This window comes from Ictidomys tridecemlineatus, chromosome 12 (genome assembly GCF_052094955.1).
Source record: "Ictidomys tridecemlineatus isolate mIctTri1 chromosome 12, mIctTri1.hap1, whole genome shotgun sequence".
In the NCBI taxonomy this organism is placed as follows: domain Eukaryota; kingdom Metazoa; phylum Chordata; class Mammalia; order Rodentia; family Sciuridae; genus Ictidomys; species Ictidomys tridecemlineatus.
In genome coordinates this window covers 87,671,112-87,690,521 of record NC_135488.1, presented here as the reverse complement: position 1 = coordinate 87,690,521, position 19,410 = coordinate 87,671,112, and the positions used below count along the sequence as shown (strand labels likewise).

Here is a 19,410-nt window from a genome sequence, read left to right as displayed (position 1 = left end):
TGTTCACTTTATCAGGTTTTGTTCATCTGCTGTCTGAAAGAATGTATTAAAACTGTGAACATTTACCTTACATTGGAGCATTTCTAGTGCTGTTGAGAGCGTAGTTACCAGCCTCGTGTGTCAGTGTGCTTTGTGAGTAACCCAGACTCTTTCCTTTGTTCTTGGGCAGGAGAATCAGATGAGAGAGAACAGTCAAAATTGGAAATGAAAGTTTGGGATCCAAATAGCCCACTTACAGACCGACAGATTGACCAGTTCTTAGTTGTAGCTCGGTAAGTATGACACCTTTGAGTAAAGAAACTTATTTTAATTTTAATTTAATTTTATTTTTTTAAAGAGAGAGGAGAGAGAGAGAATTTTTTTAATATTTAATTTTTCACTTTTCAGTGGACACAACATCTTTATTTTATTTTATGTGGTGCTGAGGATTGAACCCAGCGCCCCGCGCATGCCAGGCGAGCGCGTTACCACTTTAGCCACATCCCCAGCCCCAAGAAATTTCATTTTATAAAAGTAGTTATAGATATGTGTATTCTTTTCTATGTGCTTACTTTTCCCCATTAGTTGTATTAATCTTTTTCTAGTTATGTAAGAAAGCTTTATGTGTGTCACACTGCCTCCTGAGTAATATGATTTACTATCATTTATTTCAGTTTAAAAATAGATTTATTAATTTTCATTGCTTAAGAGAACAGAAACGTATAAAGAAGAAATTCATCACCTGAAATCCCATACCTTTAATGAAAGCAATGATTTCTTTTGCTCTGAACATGCTCTAGAATGGATTGTTCTGGTTCCGTTAAAATGTGCAACATGTACTCTGCATCCATGCATGAGTAAGGTGTGCTGCTAATAAGCACAGGGCTTTGCTTTGAGAGCTTTTAGTCTTGCCAACTTTCTTCTTACTCTTTTACTTTTCTTGAAAAAATGAACGGAACAAAATTTTATTTTTTTAGTTATAGAAGTAAATGATGCTCATGGGGAAAATTGCCACAAAGCAAAAAGTAAATGAGATTTCAAAGCATCATAATGGTGGCTAAATTGGAGAAAAAAAAACCCAAAAAACTAATAAAAGTACATCAGCAAGCAATAGATGAATGAATTGAGGTATACTCATAGAATGGAATACTATTTTACAACAATTAAAATGAGTGAATTAGAGCTCTACATAGTAGCTAAGAGATAAATCTCAAAAGTAATGTCTAATGAAGGTACATGCAGTATGATCATTTATTAATACATGCATACAGTGTGGTCATTTATTAAAAGTTGTAGAATGTGCAAAACAGTGCTTTAGTTTATTAATAGGATGTATATTATACATAGATGGGCATAAATATACATATTTGGTTTGGGAGTATATTGAGAGTGCTCTAATCAAGCTTATAATATTTATTTCCTTAAAACATGAATCAGACATTGCAAAATATTAGAATTAGTTAGATCTAGACAGTGGGGTTAACGGTCTTCATTATTCTGTTCTCTTGATTTTTTTTGTGTGTGTTTTCATAATACAAAGGAGAAAATGGGCACATCCTTAGCCAGAGTTGTTCTTAGAGATATTGGTTGTAGAAGGGCACACTGTACTGGCATTCAGAGTCCACTGCCCACAAGCCTGGCCACTGAATGATTGGATTAAAAACTTGTATATTGTTGGGGAGGAGCCAGTGTGTGGAGTAGAGAAAACTGAAGTTCAAAGAATAGAAATGATATCAATAGTGGAACCCCTGATCTAGAGGCTCCAGAAAGTTATCTAAATTGTTTAGGAGACATTGCAGGTGACAAATTTGACTTGCATTATTGTCCCCCCACCCCTTTTTCTGATCGCCAAAGGCTACATGTTTTTTTTCCCTTGAATCAGAATGAGGGTTGCTAAGGAGTTTACAAAATTTCTTTAATATTTGTTTTATAATACCTAATGTTGGTGATTGATAAAGTAGAGGTGGGGTAAGGAAATCAAAAGAATGCTCCATAGCAAGGAAAATAAATTCAAATAGCTCCACCTGTCAATGTGGACAATTGTACAAACAGCATTTTAAGCAAAAGAAGCCAGACATTTACATAAAGTAACAAGTATCTGTACTGGGTGATCCTGTGTGAGCAAAGCTACATACCCAGACTTTTTTATTTGACAGGTTGCTTAGGCTGGTCTTGAACTTGTGGTCCTCCTACTTCAGGCTCCCATCACCTTCTATTTCTTGACCTGGATACTGGTGAACTGCGTACTGGTGAACTGCATATGTTCGCTTTGTGATAACTAAATAATTGTATATTGTGGTAGTTTTTCACATATGTTCTAGTTTAATTGTTTTTTTAAGGCCTCCTCAGTTACCATGTTTAAACTACAAGCAATAAGTAATGAATATCCTCTTCTTTAAAAAAAAACATTTTTGGTTATATATGGACACGATATTTTATTTATTTTTTATGTGGTGCTGAGGATCAAACCCAGTGCCTCACACGTGCAAGGCAAGCACTCTACTGCTGTGCTACAACCCCAGCCCCGAATATCCTGCTCTTTTCGTGCTGCAACTTTTGAGATTAAGGTTCCTCACCTATAGGAAGGCCTTCTCATCAGTGAATACCAGTGTGGTGGAAATTCGTTGTTCTTAATGGGATTCAGTAGAAATCTTTTATATATACAAGGAATACTTTAGTTAATTATAGCTAAAGGAAAAAAATGTTACTGGGATTTCACAATTTGGGCAAAAAAAGTGGTCAGAACTCTGCAGGTAATTACTTTACATTTCTTGAACAAATATGAACACAAAATGGTTTACTCCATAGCATTTTCTAATAGTTCTTCTCTTTCCTTCTTCATGCCCATGTTGGCTCTGCTCAGCTTGAATCGGCTCTGCTCTGCTCTTCTCATTTCTTTTCTTTTCCCTCTCCCTTACTTTGTTTTTTCCAGGGACATTTTACCACTGAGCTACACCCCCAGTCCTTTTTAATTTTTTATTTTGACACAAGATCTTGCTTAGTTGCTGAGGCTGGCCTTGAGCTTGCAGTTCTTCTGCCTCAGATTACTGAGTTGCTGGGATTATAGGCAGGTGCCACTAAGCCTAGCAATTTTTTTCTTGATTTTATAATTTTTTAAATGTTGGAATATTTGCAATTATATAATGAAGAGTCTTGTGTCTGGGTTCCAAGTCCAAGCACAAAATTTATTCATATTTCAGATATGCCTTATATATGTTGGTGAAGGTAATTTTATGCAATATTTTAAATAATTTTGTGCATGGAACAAAGGACATAGGATTTTCCACTTGGATTATCTTAGCTCTCAAAGTTTTGGGTTTTGGAACATTTGGAACATTTTTGGAACATTGAACCTGTATTAAATCATTTTTTTTCTTCTTTTTATCGTCCTGGGGATTTAACCCAGTGCCTTATTGCATGCAAGGCAAGCACTCTAGCAACTGAACTATATCCCCAGTCCCCTGTATTAAATTTTACAGAAGAAAATACTCAGTGGCATACTCTAGTATTCCCAATTACTTGGGAGGCTGAGGTAGGAGGATCACTTGAGCCCAGGAGTTCAAGACCAGAAAAACAAACAACAATAACAACAAAAGAGAAACAAACAAAACCATTTCCTGGGATAATTGATTCTTAAACATCCAACAATGTGTTTTGCCTTTCTTTTAGAATTTTTCATTCATCATGCAGTGTGGTTTTATCTATCTGTCTATCCATCTATCAATCTATCTATCTATCTATTATTTGCCCAATTTACTTCACCTAGGAGAGGCTCCCTTTCTCCTGACTTAAGAGGAGAATTGCTAATAGGTACTAAATAGTTGTAAGTACAAAATTCTATATTTATAGTGAACCATGACACAATGTGTTTTTTAAAATATAAAAAATAATAAAGGCTTTACTCTTTCCTGTTTGTGGTTGGTTTATTCAGGGCTGTTGGGACATTTGCTAGAGCCCTGGACTGTAGCAGTTCTGTGAGGCAGCCTAGCTTGCACATGAGCGCTGCTGCAGCTTCCCGAGACATCACGTTGGTAAGATGCACTTTGAAATTTTGGGGTTATCCTTTTGTTACCTTTTTTTTTTTTTTCTTTTTTAATATGGTGCTGAGGATTGAACCCAGGGCCTTGTGCATGTGAGGCAAGTACTCTATCAACTGAGCTGTATCTCCAGCCTTTGTTATATGTTTGATTATGAAAACGTTACAGACTTGAGTGCTTTCTGGTTCTTAGCAGTTCCTACTACTTGGTTGACTTGGGCTGGGCTGGGCTGGGCTGGGCTGGGCTGGGTTATGTTACTACCTGGGTTCTCTCTCTTTTTTTTTGGTGAACTGAAACAAATAAGGAAGACTAATCTACAGAGTTGGTAGGAAATGATAAAAAAGATATTTTGGTGAACATAATTCACCATTCTGACATAACTATTTTACTGTTATGCTTGTTTTCTGTGTTCCATCTGTATACTTATGTAGTTGTAGATCACACATGATTTTTAAAAAATATTTATTTTTTAGTTGTAGCTGGACGAAATACCTTTATTTTATTTATTTATTTTTATATGGTGCTGAGGATGGAACCAGAGCCTCCCATGTGCTAGGCGAGCACAACCCCTGTCTGATCACATATAATTTTTTTTTTACAGTATGATTTTTTAAAAATATATTTTTTTTTGGTGTGGATGGACACAACACAATGCTTTTATTTTTATGTGGTGCTAAGGATCGAACCCGGTTCCCACCCATGCTAGGCGAGTGCTCTACCGCTGAGCCACAATCTCAGCCCCCACACATAATTTTTTAATAATTTTTTATATACAAGTGATTACCTCTTGAATCTGTTATTATAGGACTTATTCTCTTGTCATGCACTATCAATGTTTAAAGTATCAATATTTAAAATTTTTGTTTCTGTTTTATTTTATTCCACTATGGTTTTGTCTTCTGAGTGTGTTTACTGTTTCCACTTGGGGGTCAATTGAAACTTCCCTTATTCAGCTGAATTGTACAACTAATGCTATCGATGGATGAGCATTGGGCCTGGCACTTGTTTCTTTTTCTTCACCCTCTAAGCCCTAGAGGTTTTCCATCAGTTGAAGTTATCTTATAACATTTTATGAGAGTCCTAGCGGTTTCTCCCTGTATAGTTAAGATTACGGTCTGGTGAGATTAAGCTAGTTGAATAGAGTTCATTGTGTATGACAAAAGTTTCAATTTTGTGATGGAATGGAATACAATGATAGATGATGATGATGATATCATCATCATCATCATCATCATCATCATCTTGGTACTGGGGATTGAACCCAGGAACACTTTACCACTGAGCTACATCCCCAACCCTTCTAAGTTTTTAAATACAAAATAGGTCTGGGCATGTGGCCCAGTGTTTGAGTGCCCCTGAGTTCAATCCCCATACCAAAAAAAAAAAGAAAAGGAAACAAGACCTCGCTAAATTACTGAAGCTGGTCTTGAATCTGTGATCCTCCTGCCTCAGCTTTCTGAGTTGCTGGCATTACAGGCGTGCATCATTGCACCTGATGGTTTTATTACTACCTGATCCTATACCAGTTTGAGATTCTTTCCACACAATATTATTGTGATAATGAAAAACTCAATCTGGAGACATTGTTTTTAAATTTACTGTTTAACATTCTGTACTTTGCCTTTTTCTGAGATCTATCTATGTTAATACACATTTATTCCTTATACTTTCTGTGTATTTTTGTACAATTAGAGATTATAATGTAAGCATTAGTAGTCAATAATGATCATGGAACCATTTTTAAAAAATCCTTTTGCAAGGACTAAAATTTTGCTTATAGGTGAAAGTTTTCTCCATTTGTATATTAATATTTTATGTACAATTTATGTACAAGTTTCAAAGTGGGTTTATGTTTTGATTTTTCTAGGATTTAGAGATTATTTTGTTATAGACTTAAGTGGGCAAGTGTCATGTCTATGTGAACCTTCAAGGAGCAGGTACTTTTATGAACCAGGACTGTACTACATTGAATCTACTCACCACCTATATGTTTTTTCCCTATTCAGAATTATTTTCCTTAGTTTTAAAATTAATGTATGCTTATTATGAAAAAATGAGAAATAGTACAGCAGCAGCTACAAAAATCTTTGTTCTCATTACCAGGGTGGAAACACTCTTACCATTTTATTATGCTTCCTCTCAGCCTCTTTTTCTGCATTATAAATAATAATAATAGCAAATTACAGTATAGAGGATACTGTAATAAAACTCCACATAATGCCACTTCAAGGAAATGTTAATATTTTAGTTCTTATAAATTTTTTCAACAATGTAGGTAATGTTGAATCCCTCAGTCTCTTTTTGAATCCTAATTGTCTTTCTCCATCTGTACTTCCTACCTCTGTCACCCCTGCCTCCTGTCATTAAGTAGCTTCTGTAACAAATCTATGTATATAGCCCGTGTTTTTTGTAGTTCTGTGTATTTCTATCTCCAAAGACATTGTTTTTAAATTTACTGTTTAACATTCTGTACTTTGCCTTTTTCTGAGATCTATCTATGTTAATACACATATACCTAGCTCATTCATTTTAGCTGCTTTGTAAATTTGTATTTTTAATATAATACCGTACCACGTTATTATTTTTATTTAACTAGATTTTGCAACACATGGGATTGAACCTAAGGGTGCTCTACCACTGAGCTGTGTCCTCAGCCATCTTATTTTTTAGTTTGGGACAGGGTCTAACTAAGTTACTGAGCCTGACCTCAAACTTGCCTCTTGACTCAGCCTCCTGAGTTGCTGGGATTATACACATGTACCACCATGCCTGGCATATTTTTATTTTGACAGGCTTAGGCTGGCCCTGAACTTTTCTGGGTTTAAATGATCTTCCTGCCTCAGTCTCCAGAGTAGCTGGGAGTATAGTTATGCACTGTCATACCTAGACCACATTAGTTATATATTCTGTTATTACTGAGCATCAGGAGTGCTTTATAAACATTTTTATTTTGCTCTTATTAATTTTTTTTTGGGGGGGGGGAGTTGAACACAGGGGTGCTTAACCACCAAGCTGCATCCCCAGCCCTATTTTGTATTTTATTTAGAGACAGGGTGTCACTGAGTTGCTTAGCACCTCACGGTTGCTGAGGCTAGCATTGAACTTAGCTTCCTCCTGCCTCAGCCACCTGAGTTGCTGGGATTACAGGCATGTGCTACCGTGACCGGCTGCTGTTATTCATAACGCTGTGTTGAAAATTCCAACATATCCCTCTGTGAGCATGTGTTTAAATATTCTAGGCTATAACTGAATGGAATGCTGATTCTATTCATTGAACTACAACCCCACATCTTTTTAAATTTTATTTTTGAGACAGTGTGTCATGAAGTTGCTAAGGCTGGCCTTAAATTTATGATTCTCCTGCCTCATTTTCCCAAGTAGCTGGGATTAAAGGCATGAACCACCACACCCAAATACCTCCAACCCCCTCCAAATTCTCAACTGTGAAAATATTTTTTCTCTGAATGCTAGAGAAAGCCTCCCATGTACTAACAATTTCTTTGTCAACTGCCATTTTCCTATTTTCTGTTTACAGACGAGCTAATTCTAGTTTTAAAAAGATTCATTTATTGTAGTAAAAAATGCACTAATTAGTTCTGTAATTCTCGAAAGGAGGTACCTCCTGAAATTCCCAATTACTGATAAGTGTTACTTAATTAACAGCAATAGACAGGAGAGAAGTAACAGTAACCACCACAGGGTAATGTTCATATAAAATTTGACGACATGTAGCCACATTATATCATGGTAGAGTTTTATCATTCAGCAGATCATCTTGAGTTACTTGTGGGAATTACTAAGTGATCTGCAGTCTCTCTTTTTTTCTTTTTCTGTGCTGGGAGTCAAACCTAGTGCCTTATATATGCTAAATGTGAGCTCTGTCAGTGAGGTGTACCCCAGCCCTATGCTCTGCATTCTTTATCCATTTCCTTATATGATTGTCAGCACTTGATGTTCTCAGATTTTTAATGTTTACTAACCTGATGCTTCCTCGTTTTATTTTAGTCTCTTGATTATTTAATGGGATTAAGCATATTGGCTCTTTTAGGTTTTTCTTCTTTGTGTTTTAGATTCATAGCCTTTGTCCATTGTTTACTTAAAATTTTCTTTTTAAAATTATTCTTTCCGGGCTGGGGATGTGGCTGAAGCAGTAGCACACTCGCCTGGCATGCGTGCGGCCCAGGTTCGATCCTCAGCACCACATACCAACAAAGATGTTGTGTCCGCCGAAAACTAAAATAAATATTAAAAAAAATTAAAAAAAAATAAAATACAATTATTCTTTCTGTTGTCATTTTTTTTTTTTTTTAAACTTTAGACAGCAGAAATCTATGGACTTAGGATTCTGGAGCTTAAAAGTCTAAATTCAGGGCATCATTAGAGCCATGCTCACTCTGAAGCCTATAGGGAATAACCTTTCTTGCCTCCCCCGGCTTCTAATAGGTCACTGGCAGCCTTCATCTACCTCGGCCTGTAACTACATAATCCTGTCCCTGCTTCAGTGGTTACATGGTGTTGGTCCTGTGTCCTGTTAAGGTTCTGAATACACTTATTTCTGCATCCGGTCTTCTTCTTCTTCTTTTTTTTTTTTAGTTGTAGATCAACACAATATCTTTATTTATTATTTATTTTATGTGGTGCAGAGGATCGAACCCAGTGCCTCACACATTCGAGGCGAGCGCTCTACCACTGAACCACAACCCCAGCCCCTGGACTTCTTGTCTTTTGTTTTATTGATGTGTTTGCCTGTGACCATACTATATTTATGTTTCGATAACTGATAAAACAAGAATAAGTGTGGAATTTGTTTTTACACATAGTTGAATTAATCTAAAACCATAGAATTTTGTGTTCCCCCTATCCCTAGCCTCCCATGTTTCTGCTAACCACATAATGTAAACTTTTTTTTTTTTTAAGTGGGGGGCATGAGATGAGGTTGGGGATTGAATTGAGGGTCTTATATATTCTAAGCATGCACTCTGCCATTGAGCTATGGCCTCAGCTATCAGACAGTTTTTGTTATTTTAACAACTGAGAATTTTTAATCTAATGTTGCCTTGTATAGATTCCCTGTTATATATGTAACCAGTCTCTTGTAGTTTGACACTATTGTTATAATGCTTCTCAGATTAAAACTGGGCAAGCGGCCCCTGCTACAGTCTGGCACATTTCTTCTACCCACTTTGAGGAGCAAGAATGAACAAACCTGTTCTTGAGATTCTCCAGGGTTCTTGTGGCAGCTGACCTTTGGGAGGATTTGCCCTGAGGGGGCCTGTGTGAGGGCTCTTTGGTGTACAGCTGCAGTGACTCTCTGCTTCCCACTGCTGGCGAATGTGTAGGATGGCAAATGGATTTCTTTGGTAATTGGCTGAATTTTCAAGACCCAGTATTTGTTTCTGCCAATGAATGCTGTACACACACACACACATACACACACACACACTCAATTTCTTTGAGCTGTGGTCTTGCTATGTTGTCCAAGTTGGTATTGAACTCCTAGAGTCAAGCAGTCATCCTCCTTCAGCCTCTCAAGTAGCTGGGACTACAGGTATGTGGCACTGCGTCTGGTTGAAGGCTGTTCTTCAGTGATTTGAAGAGGATACTGTGGATTTGCCTTAGTTATAGTTTGAGTGTCATTTTGTGTGTTGATTTGGTAGGGTACAAATCACATCCTGGAACATCTCTAATTCTTATATTGTATTTGATCTTTTAAAAATATAATTGATTTTGCTGTTACCTACCTTATATCTTTTTAATGACTTCTCATTGTTTTTATGATAAAAATTCAGATCATTATTATAGTCAAGTAAGTCTAGAGGGTTTTGCCTGGTGTCTCCAGCCTCTCTGCTCCCACACTGTGTCCTCTGAATTTGGCTGAGCAGTCTTACTCCTTCATGGTCTGTATCCTGCCATAGGACCTTTGCATGTTCAGTTTCTTTGCCTGTTGTTCCTGTTGTTCTCATAGCCCCATCTAGTCAACTCTTATTATTACTTTTTTTTTTTTTTTTTTTGTAAATTGTGACTGTCCATCAATCTAGGGCAGGTCACTTTGTGTTCACATAGAGAACTAATAAGAGCTCTGAACTCATGAAATTCAAAATACTTTGAAAGTTCAAATCATTTTAGATACTTGGTCTGAATCACCAGAGCTTTATATACATAGACTGAAGACTATGGATTGTAAAAAAATTTAAGCAAAGGATGCACTTTCAAAAAAAATTGTGGTAAACTATCTTTTTAGCCATTTTTAGTATAGTTTCTTGGCATTAAGTAGATTCACATTGTTGTGTAGTCACCACCAACATGCATCTCTAAACTTCATCTTCCTGAGCTGGAACGTGTACCCATTGAACTTCAACTTTGTGCTCCCCTTCCCCAGTCCCACATTGGCACCCAGCCCTGGCAATTGTCATTCTACTTCCCAATGAATTCAACTACTCTTGTACCTCATGTAAATGGAACCATGTAATATTTGTCCTTTAGTCACTGGATTCTTTTACTTACTGTTACTTCAGGTCTCTTCTGTGTTGTACATATGTTAGAATTTCTTTCTTGCCTTTTTAATGCTAACAATCCATTGTATGTATTTGCCATATTCTGTTCATCCATCAGGGGACACTTGAGTTGCCTCTTTGGCTGTTGTTTATAAAGCTACTATGGACAACAATATGCAAATAGGTACAATTTTTATTCCATGGTTTTCTCCCCTTGGATCTATAGCTCAGCATTCATGTAGCTATATGCAAGTTATGCAACCTACCTATGTCTGAGTTTCCTCATCTATAATGGTAATAATAATAAAACTCACTTATTTTGCTATAGGAGGGTTATGGATGGGCAAGAAGAGGGTACACAGATACGCTGTATACATTGGTGATATACATGTATCAGGATTTAATGGAACTGCAGTGATTTCCAAGAGTAGGGGCAGTGTGTACATGGCTTGGGGCTGTTTTCCCTGGGCTTCTGTGTTTTCTCACAGGCAGAGAGCTCTCTACCATTGGCTTCCCTGGCTTACTGGAAACAGGTTGATTTATTCAGCAGTTTTTACATATAATGTTCACAAGCATTGATTTCTCTTGGCTCTTGAGGCCCCACTCTGGGAGAGAAAGCAGGCAGTGCCCCAGAGTCCCCAGCAAGACCTCTAGCACCAGCTTACCAGCCTCTGCACAAGTCTGCCTCTGAGCTCCCATGTGGTATCAGCTTGGGGATCAAATTGCTTAATACTCATGAAGCATTTAGAGTAACATCTGGTGCAGTGTCAGTAAATATTAGTTGCTATTGTTGAGAAGACACTGACGACAATGAAATACTTGTCCTTTTTCCACTTCATGTGTGTTGAGTCTCTCTCACTTTGATTTTACAGCTTTATTGATTGTCTAAAAGCAATTTTTTCTTGGGGGGGCGGGCAGTACCAGAGATTGAAGTCCAGGGTACTCGACTACTGAGCCACATCCCCAGCCCTATTTTGTATTTTGTTTAGAGACAGGGTCTCACTGAGTTGCTTTGTGCCTCATTTTTGCTGAATCTGGCTTTGAAATCGCAATCCTCTTGTTGCCTCAGCCTCCTGAACCATCGGGATTACAGGCATGCGCCACCATGCCAGGCCCTGAAAGTAGTTTTATCATGCCATACTTACTCTTATTATCAGAGATTCTCAAGTTTGAACATGGTCATTAGGTTATAATTAACCATGCTTTTTAATGTAATTGTTACAAAGAAGTCATGGTAAGATTTAAAGTGATTGAACAAAGGATGTTTTCATTACAAAGGTAATATTTCTCTAAAGCAAGTCATACTTTTTATAATACATTTTTTTTCATACGGAATAACTTATAAAAAAGTATTTTCGTAAGGGAGCACTGACTTAACAAGAATTTTATTCTTTAGATATCAGTCCTTTGTAGAGATGCTATTAATTATGTACTTCATTCCCTTTATTTGTAATCCTGTTCAAAGCACACATTTCATTTAGGGCCTTGGCGTACTGGGAATTTGAGGATAGTTGAAAAGCCACAGCAGAATATATAAATCTCTTGATTAACATTTTAAATATCAACTTAAATTAGAAATCTAGCCTTAAATGAACATAAAATAGGCAAAACAAGAATTCCTATAACTTTAAAAAACTTATTCTGTTAATTTATAATGACTATTATTCATGTTTCCAATCTACAAAATTAGAATTAGTATTCATGGATGACCACTTCAGTAAGAAATGTGAAACATGAAATTATTCTTGCTGATAGACACATCTTAAAGGCAATAATGTTCTGAATTAGGTGCGTTTCTTTTTATCTGGTTACCCCTCACGGGTGAGCATGGAAGCCCTGCATTTGTCCATCTTTTCCCTAAATTTAAGTGTAAACAAATATCTTTTGGAGTGTTAATGCTGGCTTTTACTTTGCTTTTTTTCCCATCAGTGAAACCTCAGAAAGTCACTGTAGATTTGAGTTGGGGAAAATATAATAAAAATTGCTCTACCAACTGTGTCTAAGGTTATTGGTAAAAAAACAAAAAAAATTGGATTTATAAATGTGAGTTAATGACAGCTTATGATTTTAATTTCTTAAAATATACCTTTGTATTCTGAAATAATACATAAATAACACAAAGATTTGCTGGTTCCCTTTAGGTAGATTCCCCAGTTGTTAGTTTTTACCACATTTGCCTTGTTATCCTTTCCTTCTATTGTCCAGAGACAAAAAAGTCAAAATTATAATGAATATAAAGCTCTTGCTGGCTTTTATTTACACTACTAGAATCAGACAGCACCTTCTATAAAATAGAATGAGTGTTTTAGTAAGCTGAGCAGAGAAGGGTTGCTTTACAGAAAAGGGATGAAGAAAGAAAGCCAGAACAGGCTCTAAGAAGCAGATTGGTAGCCAGGTGCTCGCCTGTAATTCCAGTGGCTCGGGAGGCTGAGGCAGGAGGATCTCAAGTTCAAAGCCAGCCTCAGCTAAAGCGAGGTGCTAAGCAGCTCAGTGAGACGCTGTCTCTAAATAAAATACACAATAGGACTGGGGATGTGGCTCAGTGGTTGAATGTCCCTGAGTTCAATCCCGAGTACCAAAGAAAAGAAAAAAAGAAGAAGCAGCAGCAGCAGATTGGTCATTTTATTTCAAAGTCATGCTCTTTATAGGGGTGAAAAAGAGGGTACTGCCTTAATGTACTGGCTCAGGTAAATGGGTTTCTTCTGATTGGTTGCTGTGAACTTTTCATTTATTTTGATTAAGAGGCACTTAGCAGAAGTGACTCCATTCTGGTTTGGTCTGATTTTGGCAGGAGTCTAAATCTCTCATAAACTTTAACACTGTATTATTATTATTTTTTTTTCCTGAGTAGTTTTACAGCAAATTTCAGAATGAATGCTCCTTTACTACTAAATATTTGAGGGAATATTTCCTATAATTGAGAATATTTTTATTAACATAGTTGTCACAGAAGAAATTATCATTGTTATAATAGTATTATCTAATTTTGAGGCTTTATTCAGGTTAGGTAGTTATCCCAATAATATCCTTTAGAGCAAATGAAAAAGAAATTTTTTTCTAGCCCAAGGTCTCCTTGCAGATAACTTAGGATGTTTACTTGTCATCTTTGTAGTCTCCAGTCTTTTTTTTAATAGTTTATAAAAAATTGTTCTAATGATAGCAGAATGCATTTTGATTCATTGTACACAAAAGGTGCACAACTTTTCATTTCTCTAGTAGTACACAATGTAGAGTTGCACCAAGTGTGCAGTCATACATGTACCTAAGGTAAAGACATTCATCTCATTCCTCCATCTTTCCTTCTCCCTTAGTCTCCAGTTTCAAAGAGTTCCTCTGTCTTTTGTGACCATGGCATGTCATTTCCCATTTCTCTCTCTCTCTCTCTCTCTCTCTCTCTCTCTCTCTCTCTCTCTCTCTCTCTCTCTCTTCAATAGTTTTGCCAGAGGTTTCTTTTTTCATTAGTTGTTTAAAAGAATGAGATTTTAGTTTTCTTTATTGTATGTTTCCTATTTAACTTATTTTTGCTCTTTATTGTTTCTTTTCATCTACTTTTAGGTATAATGCAGAGCTCTTTTCCAATTTTTTTTTGGTAGTTGAAGATGGACAGAATGCCTTTATTTTATTTGTTTATTTTTATGTGGTGCTAAGGATTGAACCCAGTGCCTCACATATGCCTCGCAAGTGCTCTGCCACTGAGCTACAGCCACAGCACTTCAATTTCTTATGACCATTTTTAAGCCAGTTAATTTTCATTTGTCTTCTTTTCCATGATAAACATTTAAGATTGTAAATATTCCTTTAACTCATGTATTTTGAACTGTGAGTTAATTTTCAAGGAAATGAGGTCATAAAGTTTTGTGGGGGTTGAGCTGGGGATCGAGCCCAGGGCCTCACACTTGATACTCAGTCACTGATCTGTACCCCAACTTGGGATCAAAAGATTATGCTGTTTCCCTTGGGAGTGGTTTGTGGTCCCAATCCTTCTAATGTATTGCAGTTTCTTTTAGGATGTGCAATATGATTCTCCCAATATTTTGCTCCTTTTGAAGCAAAAATTGAAAGGGAATGCATGCTTTTTATATATAATTTTTTGCCTTGATCATAATGTGAGATTTACTCATAAGAGTTTCTATTCACCTTCTGCTTGAAAAATCTTTATGTTCAGTAATTTTTAGATAGACATGATATGGGAATTTTTTGGTTTTTTTGCTGTGCAGACTGACACCTGGGCCTCATCATGCTAGGCAAGTGCTTCACCACTGAGCTGTATTCCCCCCCCCCCCCCCCCCCCGGTTCCCTTGGTACAATGTTTTGATTGTTGTAATTTGTATTAGAATTATAGCTTTATTTTTATTTTATTTTATTTTTTTTTGTTTTTGAGATAGAGTCTCACTTTGTTGCCTAGACTGGCCTCAAACTCCAGAGCTCAGTCTCCTGTCTCAGCCTCCTGAGTGGCTGCAGCTAGGTGGTGGTACTATACCCAGCTTGTGCTGAAGTTATCAATTTAAAGTTTCACTAAAATTGTTTCTGAACAAATCAGTAATTAGTATTAAATTCACACATACACACACACACACACACACACACACACACACACGTATCAGCTATTAGTTTAATAATGCTACATATAACTGGTTGGCTTCCCTGGGGAACAGAGTCTAATGATGATCTTCATTCAAAAAAATTATTAGCAAGTTCCTTTGGGATCAACACCTGTGGAAGAGAAAGGATGGAGCAGGATTGTATAGCGGGGGAAGATGCTTCGATGTTGTCTGAATGACAGACTCAGCTGGACTGAGACTCATGGGGTATGCTGGGAATTGTCTCTCCTCAGAGCCCTTCAACCTCTGCATCATTTAAGTCCAGACTCTTCCATGAAGTAACCTTGGGCAGTGATGAATCAACCTGAAATTGAGACAGTTCCATAGGAGACCAAGCATTAATTTCATCCACACACATCAGCAGATTGTCTAGGATTCTGTTGAACAGAATGGGCTGATGTAGGTGCCAAGCTCCAAGTTGGGTCCATATCTGTCCCATGTATTTCTCATCCTGTGCGGACAAAAGCCAATAGCACAAGAAGGCAAGGCCAAGTGCACAAATCCATGTCAAGGCTCTGTTATATCATGTATCTTAACATCCTACTGGCTGAGCAAGTCACATGGCCAAGCCCATGGAGGGTGGAGTGGAAGAATAGTCTCTTATGGCGGTCCAGGGAGGGGGTGACTATTTTCTGAACAACAATCCAATTTACCATAGTGTGATTCTGCTTAATGAACAAAAGATGAGAATTGTGCTGCCAAATTTCCTTGTCAGTCTCTCTCCTAAAATACTTCTATTTGTCATCTCCATCTGTTATGAATGAGATGAAATGTGACAACACCTTCACTGCTTTTTGGCAGAGAGAACAGCTTGTGCTGGGTTATGATTTTTAAAATTTAGATTTGAATGGATCTTGCAATGTGTATATGTATCTCGATTGAAAAAAATGGTATCATTGCAGAATATCTGGAGGGAAGACTTTTAGGATTTTTCAAATGCTTAGTTTAAAAATTTTTTTATTATTTAAATTGAGGCAATTCTATAGGAGATCCATATACAATAATATGTTTAGATGGTCCCACGCTTTGTTGCACAGCTTATAAATTTTTATATATGTGATACATTAATGTATCCAGCACCAAAATAAATCTACCAGTATGCCAAAGTTTTCCTTCATGCCCCTCCCCAATCAGTATCCTAACTTTGCTCACCATCTATTTCTCCTTATGTCACATTTATCTGATTCTTCAAACTTATATTATCTTTGTGATGAACCTTAAGTCATTGGTTATATGTTAGACTACATGTCCTTTTATCATCTCTTTCCTTCATTTAGCTTTGTTTCCTGTACTGGATGTCATCTCTTCTGTTGTAGATACTATATTCATGTTTTATGTAAAGCTTTTAAGAGTAGAGTTAGGCTGTATAAAAGTCCATTCAAAAGAAAATTCTGCGTGTATTGAAAAGATGGGGTTGATAGGGACTTCTAGTGATAAATGTAATCATTAGTTTCAACAGAATTGTCCCCTAGGAGTTCCACTATGCACAAGCCTGGTGGAATATTTACTTTCTACCCATACTGACAGGTATTGTACTCTCGTCTGGGCTGCAGTTTAAATATGGGCTTTGTAGGTTTCAGTGGTTGGTATAATATCAGCTGAGACAAACATTTAATTCTGTGACTTTTGGTTTCTGAGCACCTGTTATGTATAAAAATTACTTTTTATCTCTTGAAGAATTTTAGCATCACAGTTAATTTGTATAATTATTGACTTTAATACTATTTAATCTTTTCATTTTGTTTTCAGTTGTAAATTTTGGAAATTATAAGTAAACATTTATGGGAATATATTGCTAAATGAAGGGATCTCTAAATGCTGTTGATCTTTTCCTTTTTATAGGTCAGCTACTCAGAAACAATAATTAGCTTCAGAAATGATATAAAAGTGTACAAATAGGGTCTGGGGTTGTGGCTCACTGGTAGAGTGCTTGCATAGCAAGTGTGAGGCACTTGGTTCAATCCTCAGCACCACATAAAAATAAACAAACAAAATAAAGATGTTGTGTTCATCTACAACCAAAAACATAAAAATAAAAAAGTGTACAAATATATATACTTTAGCTAAGCAGTCTATTTAGTGAGGTTAGCTAGAAAATCAGAATTTAATTTATTCTGAAATTTGCAGAGCACAGACGAAGGAATCAAGGTCATTTCTAACATTTTTCCATTCCTGTGCTGCTGAAGAGTGAGAAAGGTCCACTTGGAACTTTTTATTTTATGGTTGTGACATCTACAACAACAACAAAAATTACACATGATTGGTGTCTTTAGCTGTGATTACAACTGGGACATTGATAATGAAATCTCTTCATGGCTTTCGTTTTGTGGGATTCAGATATTTGAGTTTACTTTATGCTCTTGTACCAGTAGGGGACTTAACACAATCCCCTACAATATATTTAGAAATCACTTAAAATAGGGGCTGGGGTTATTTAAAAAGTAAAATTTGAGAGGCTTATTATTATGTAAGTGAAACCATCCCTATTTGAAACTATCCCCAGTCAGACTTTGATAAATAGCAGAGCATTTGTACATGTTACATGAAAGAATCTCTTTTTCTGTAGTAGAAAGCCCACGGAAGGTTTTTCAAAATCTGAAGTTATGGAACTGAGTTTATTCATTGCATTAATTGGAGAGAAATGTTTTTTAAAGTAAACTAGACAAGGTACTTTTGCAGAAAGTTGCTTGTATGTCCTAATCTAGTGTTTCTCCTTTCAAATCACTCTTTCTTGAAATATATACACCAGCCTAGCTATTCTAAGCAGGCCTGGTCATCTGTTCATGGTCTTTCAAAATCTTAAGCAGTTCACCGGTCTGTATTAGTTAGCTTTTCATCCCTGCCCCCAGCATATCCGAGGAAGTTAACTGAAAGGAGGAATGATTAATTTTGTTTGGCTCCTGGTTTTAAGAGGATTGAGCCCATGGTCAGCTGACTCCAGTGTTCTTAGGCCTGTGGTGAGGCAGAACCTCATCGGGGAAGGCTGTGGAGGAGCAAAGCTGCTCACTTCGTGGCAGGTCGAAGCCAAAAGAGGGAGGGAACACAGAATCAGGGACAGAATATAAAATTAAACTGCATGCCCCCAGTGACTTACTTCCTCCAAGTAGACTCGCCTCCTGAGGGCCACATCACCTCCCAGTAGTGCCACAAACTAGCATCCAGAACTCGTAGCGCTTGGGTTTTGAGAGGGCATTTCAGACCCAAACCATAGCACTGTACTATCATGGGTTTGTAGTTTTGTTCTGTCTGTTTAACATGAATATGTAATTTTGATTTGTCTTAACCATTATGCTTATTCCACTGTTTTCTTTCCATCTCTTGTTCTTAGTACATTACTCTCTTAATCCAACCTGAGAATGTTTTTTTTACTCTCTGATGTATAGTCCTTTTTACCCTGGTCAAGAAATGCTATACCAACCTTACACAATATGACTGAAATGATTTTAGCATTTTGAACCAAAAGGGTGAGGAAAATTTCTGGGTTCCCAAATTAATACCTTGAACATCCTGGATCTTCATGGTTAGGTTGCCATAACAAATGGACGTGTTTTTGAAAATACACATCTTAAAAAGGTGAGTCAACATTTATTTCATGCAACAAATGATATTTTGAATAATTATTCAGTAATATGCTATTTTTATTGTTTAATATTGTTATTAAAAATAGTTATTGCCTTGGTATATTATTAATTAAGCATTATCATGCATTTTAGTGTTTCTATTCCTAGATAATCTAGGAAATGTGCATATCTTGTTGACATTTCCTGTTTGTTTTCTTTCTTTCCTCAAGTTTCATGCTATGGATACGTTGTATAGACACAGCTATGACTTGAGCAGTGCAATTAGTGTCTTAGTACCACTTGGAGGACCTGTTTTATGCAGAGATGAAATGGAAGAATGGTCAGCCTCTGAAGCTAGCTTATTTGAAGAGGCACTAGAAAAATATGGCAAGGACTTCAATGACATACGTCAAGACTTTGTAAGTAGAAAATTGTAAATAAAAAAATGTCAGAATGGAAATATTTTGTGTTTTAGAAATTTGGTATTAATTTAGCAGCCTTTGACATGATCAAGTTTTTGTTGGTGTTGGGGATTGAACCCTGGGCTTTAAGCATGCTAAGCATGTGATCTACCACTGAGCTATACGCTCAATCTCTACATAGTGATTTTTATTTGCTCAAAATAGAACTAAAGCTAGTTTAGTGAGATATTTGCAGAGCAAATTGTTCTGGGCAGTAATTGTGAGTAAGATCCAGTGGCAGGAGTTCCTGAGTTCTTGGTGTAAACCTTGGTGGCATG

At 36.7% G+C, this 19,410-nt stretch overlaps 1 protein-coding gene across 10 annotated transcripts in view; it reads left to right on the top strand.

Moving 5' to 3' along the window:
* Positions 1 to 19,410, top strand: part of Mta3 (metastasis associated 1 family member 3) — a 239,745-nt gene that overhangs the window by 119,077 nt on the left and 101,258 nt on the right. For all 10 annotated transcript variants that reach the window (XR_013429020.1, XR_013429019.1, XR_005727282.2 and 7 more), the window contains exons 7-9: positions 170 to 272; positions 3,911 to 4,010; positions 18,902 to 19,090. Coding sequence is in view for 7 of the 10 variants with exons in the window: in XM_078029293.1 (XP_077885419.1) it covers positions 170 to 272; positions 3,911 to 4,010; positions 18,902 to 19,090 (392 nt within the window). In the remaining 3 variants the exon portion in view is untranslated. The remainder of the gene's footprint in view (positions 1 to 169; positions 273 to 3,910; positions 4,011 to 18,901; positions 19,091 to 19,410) is intronic.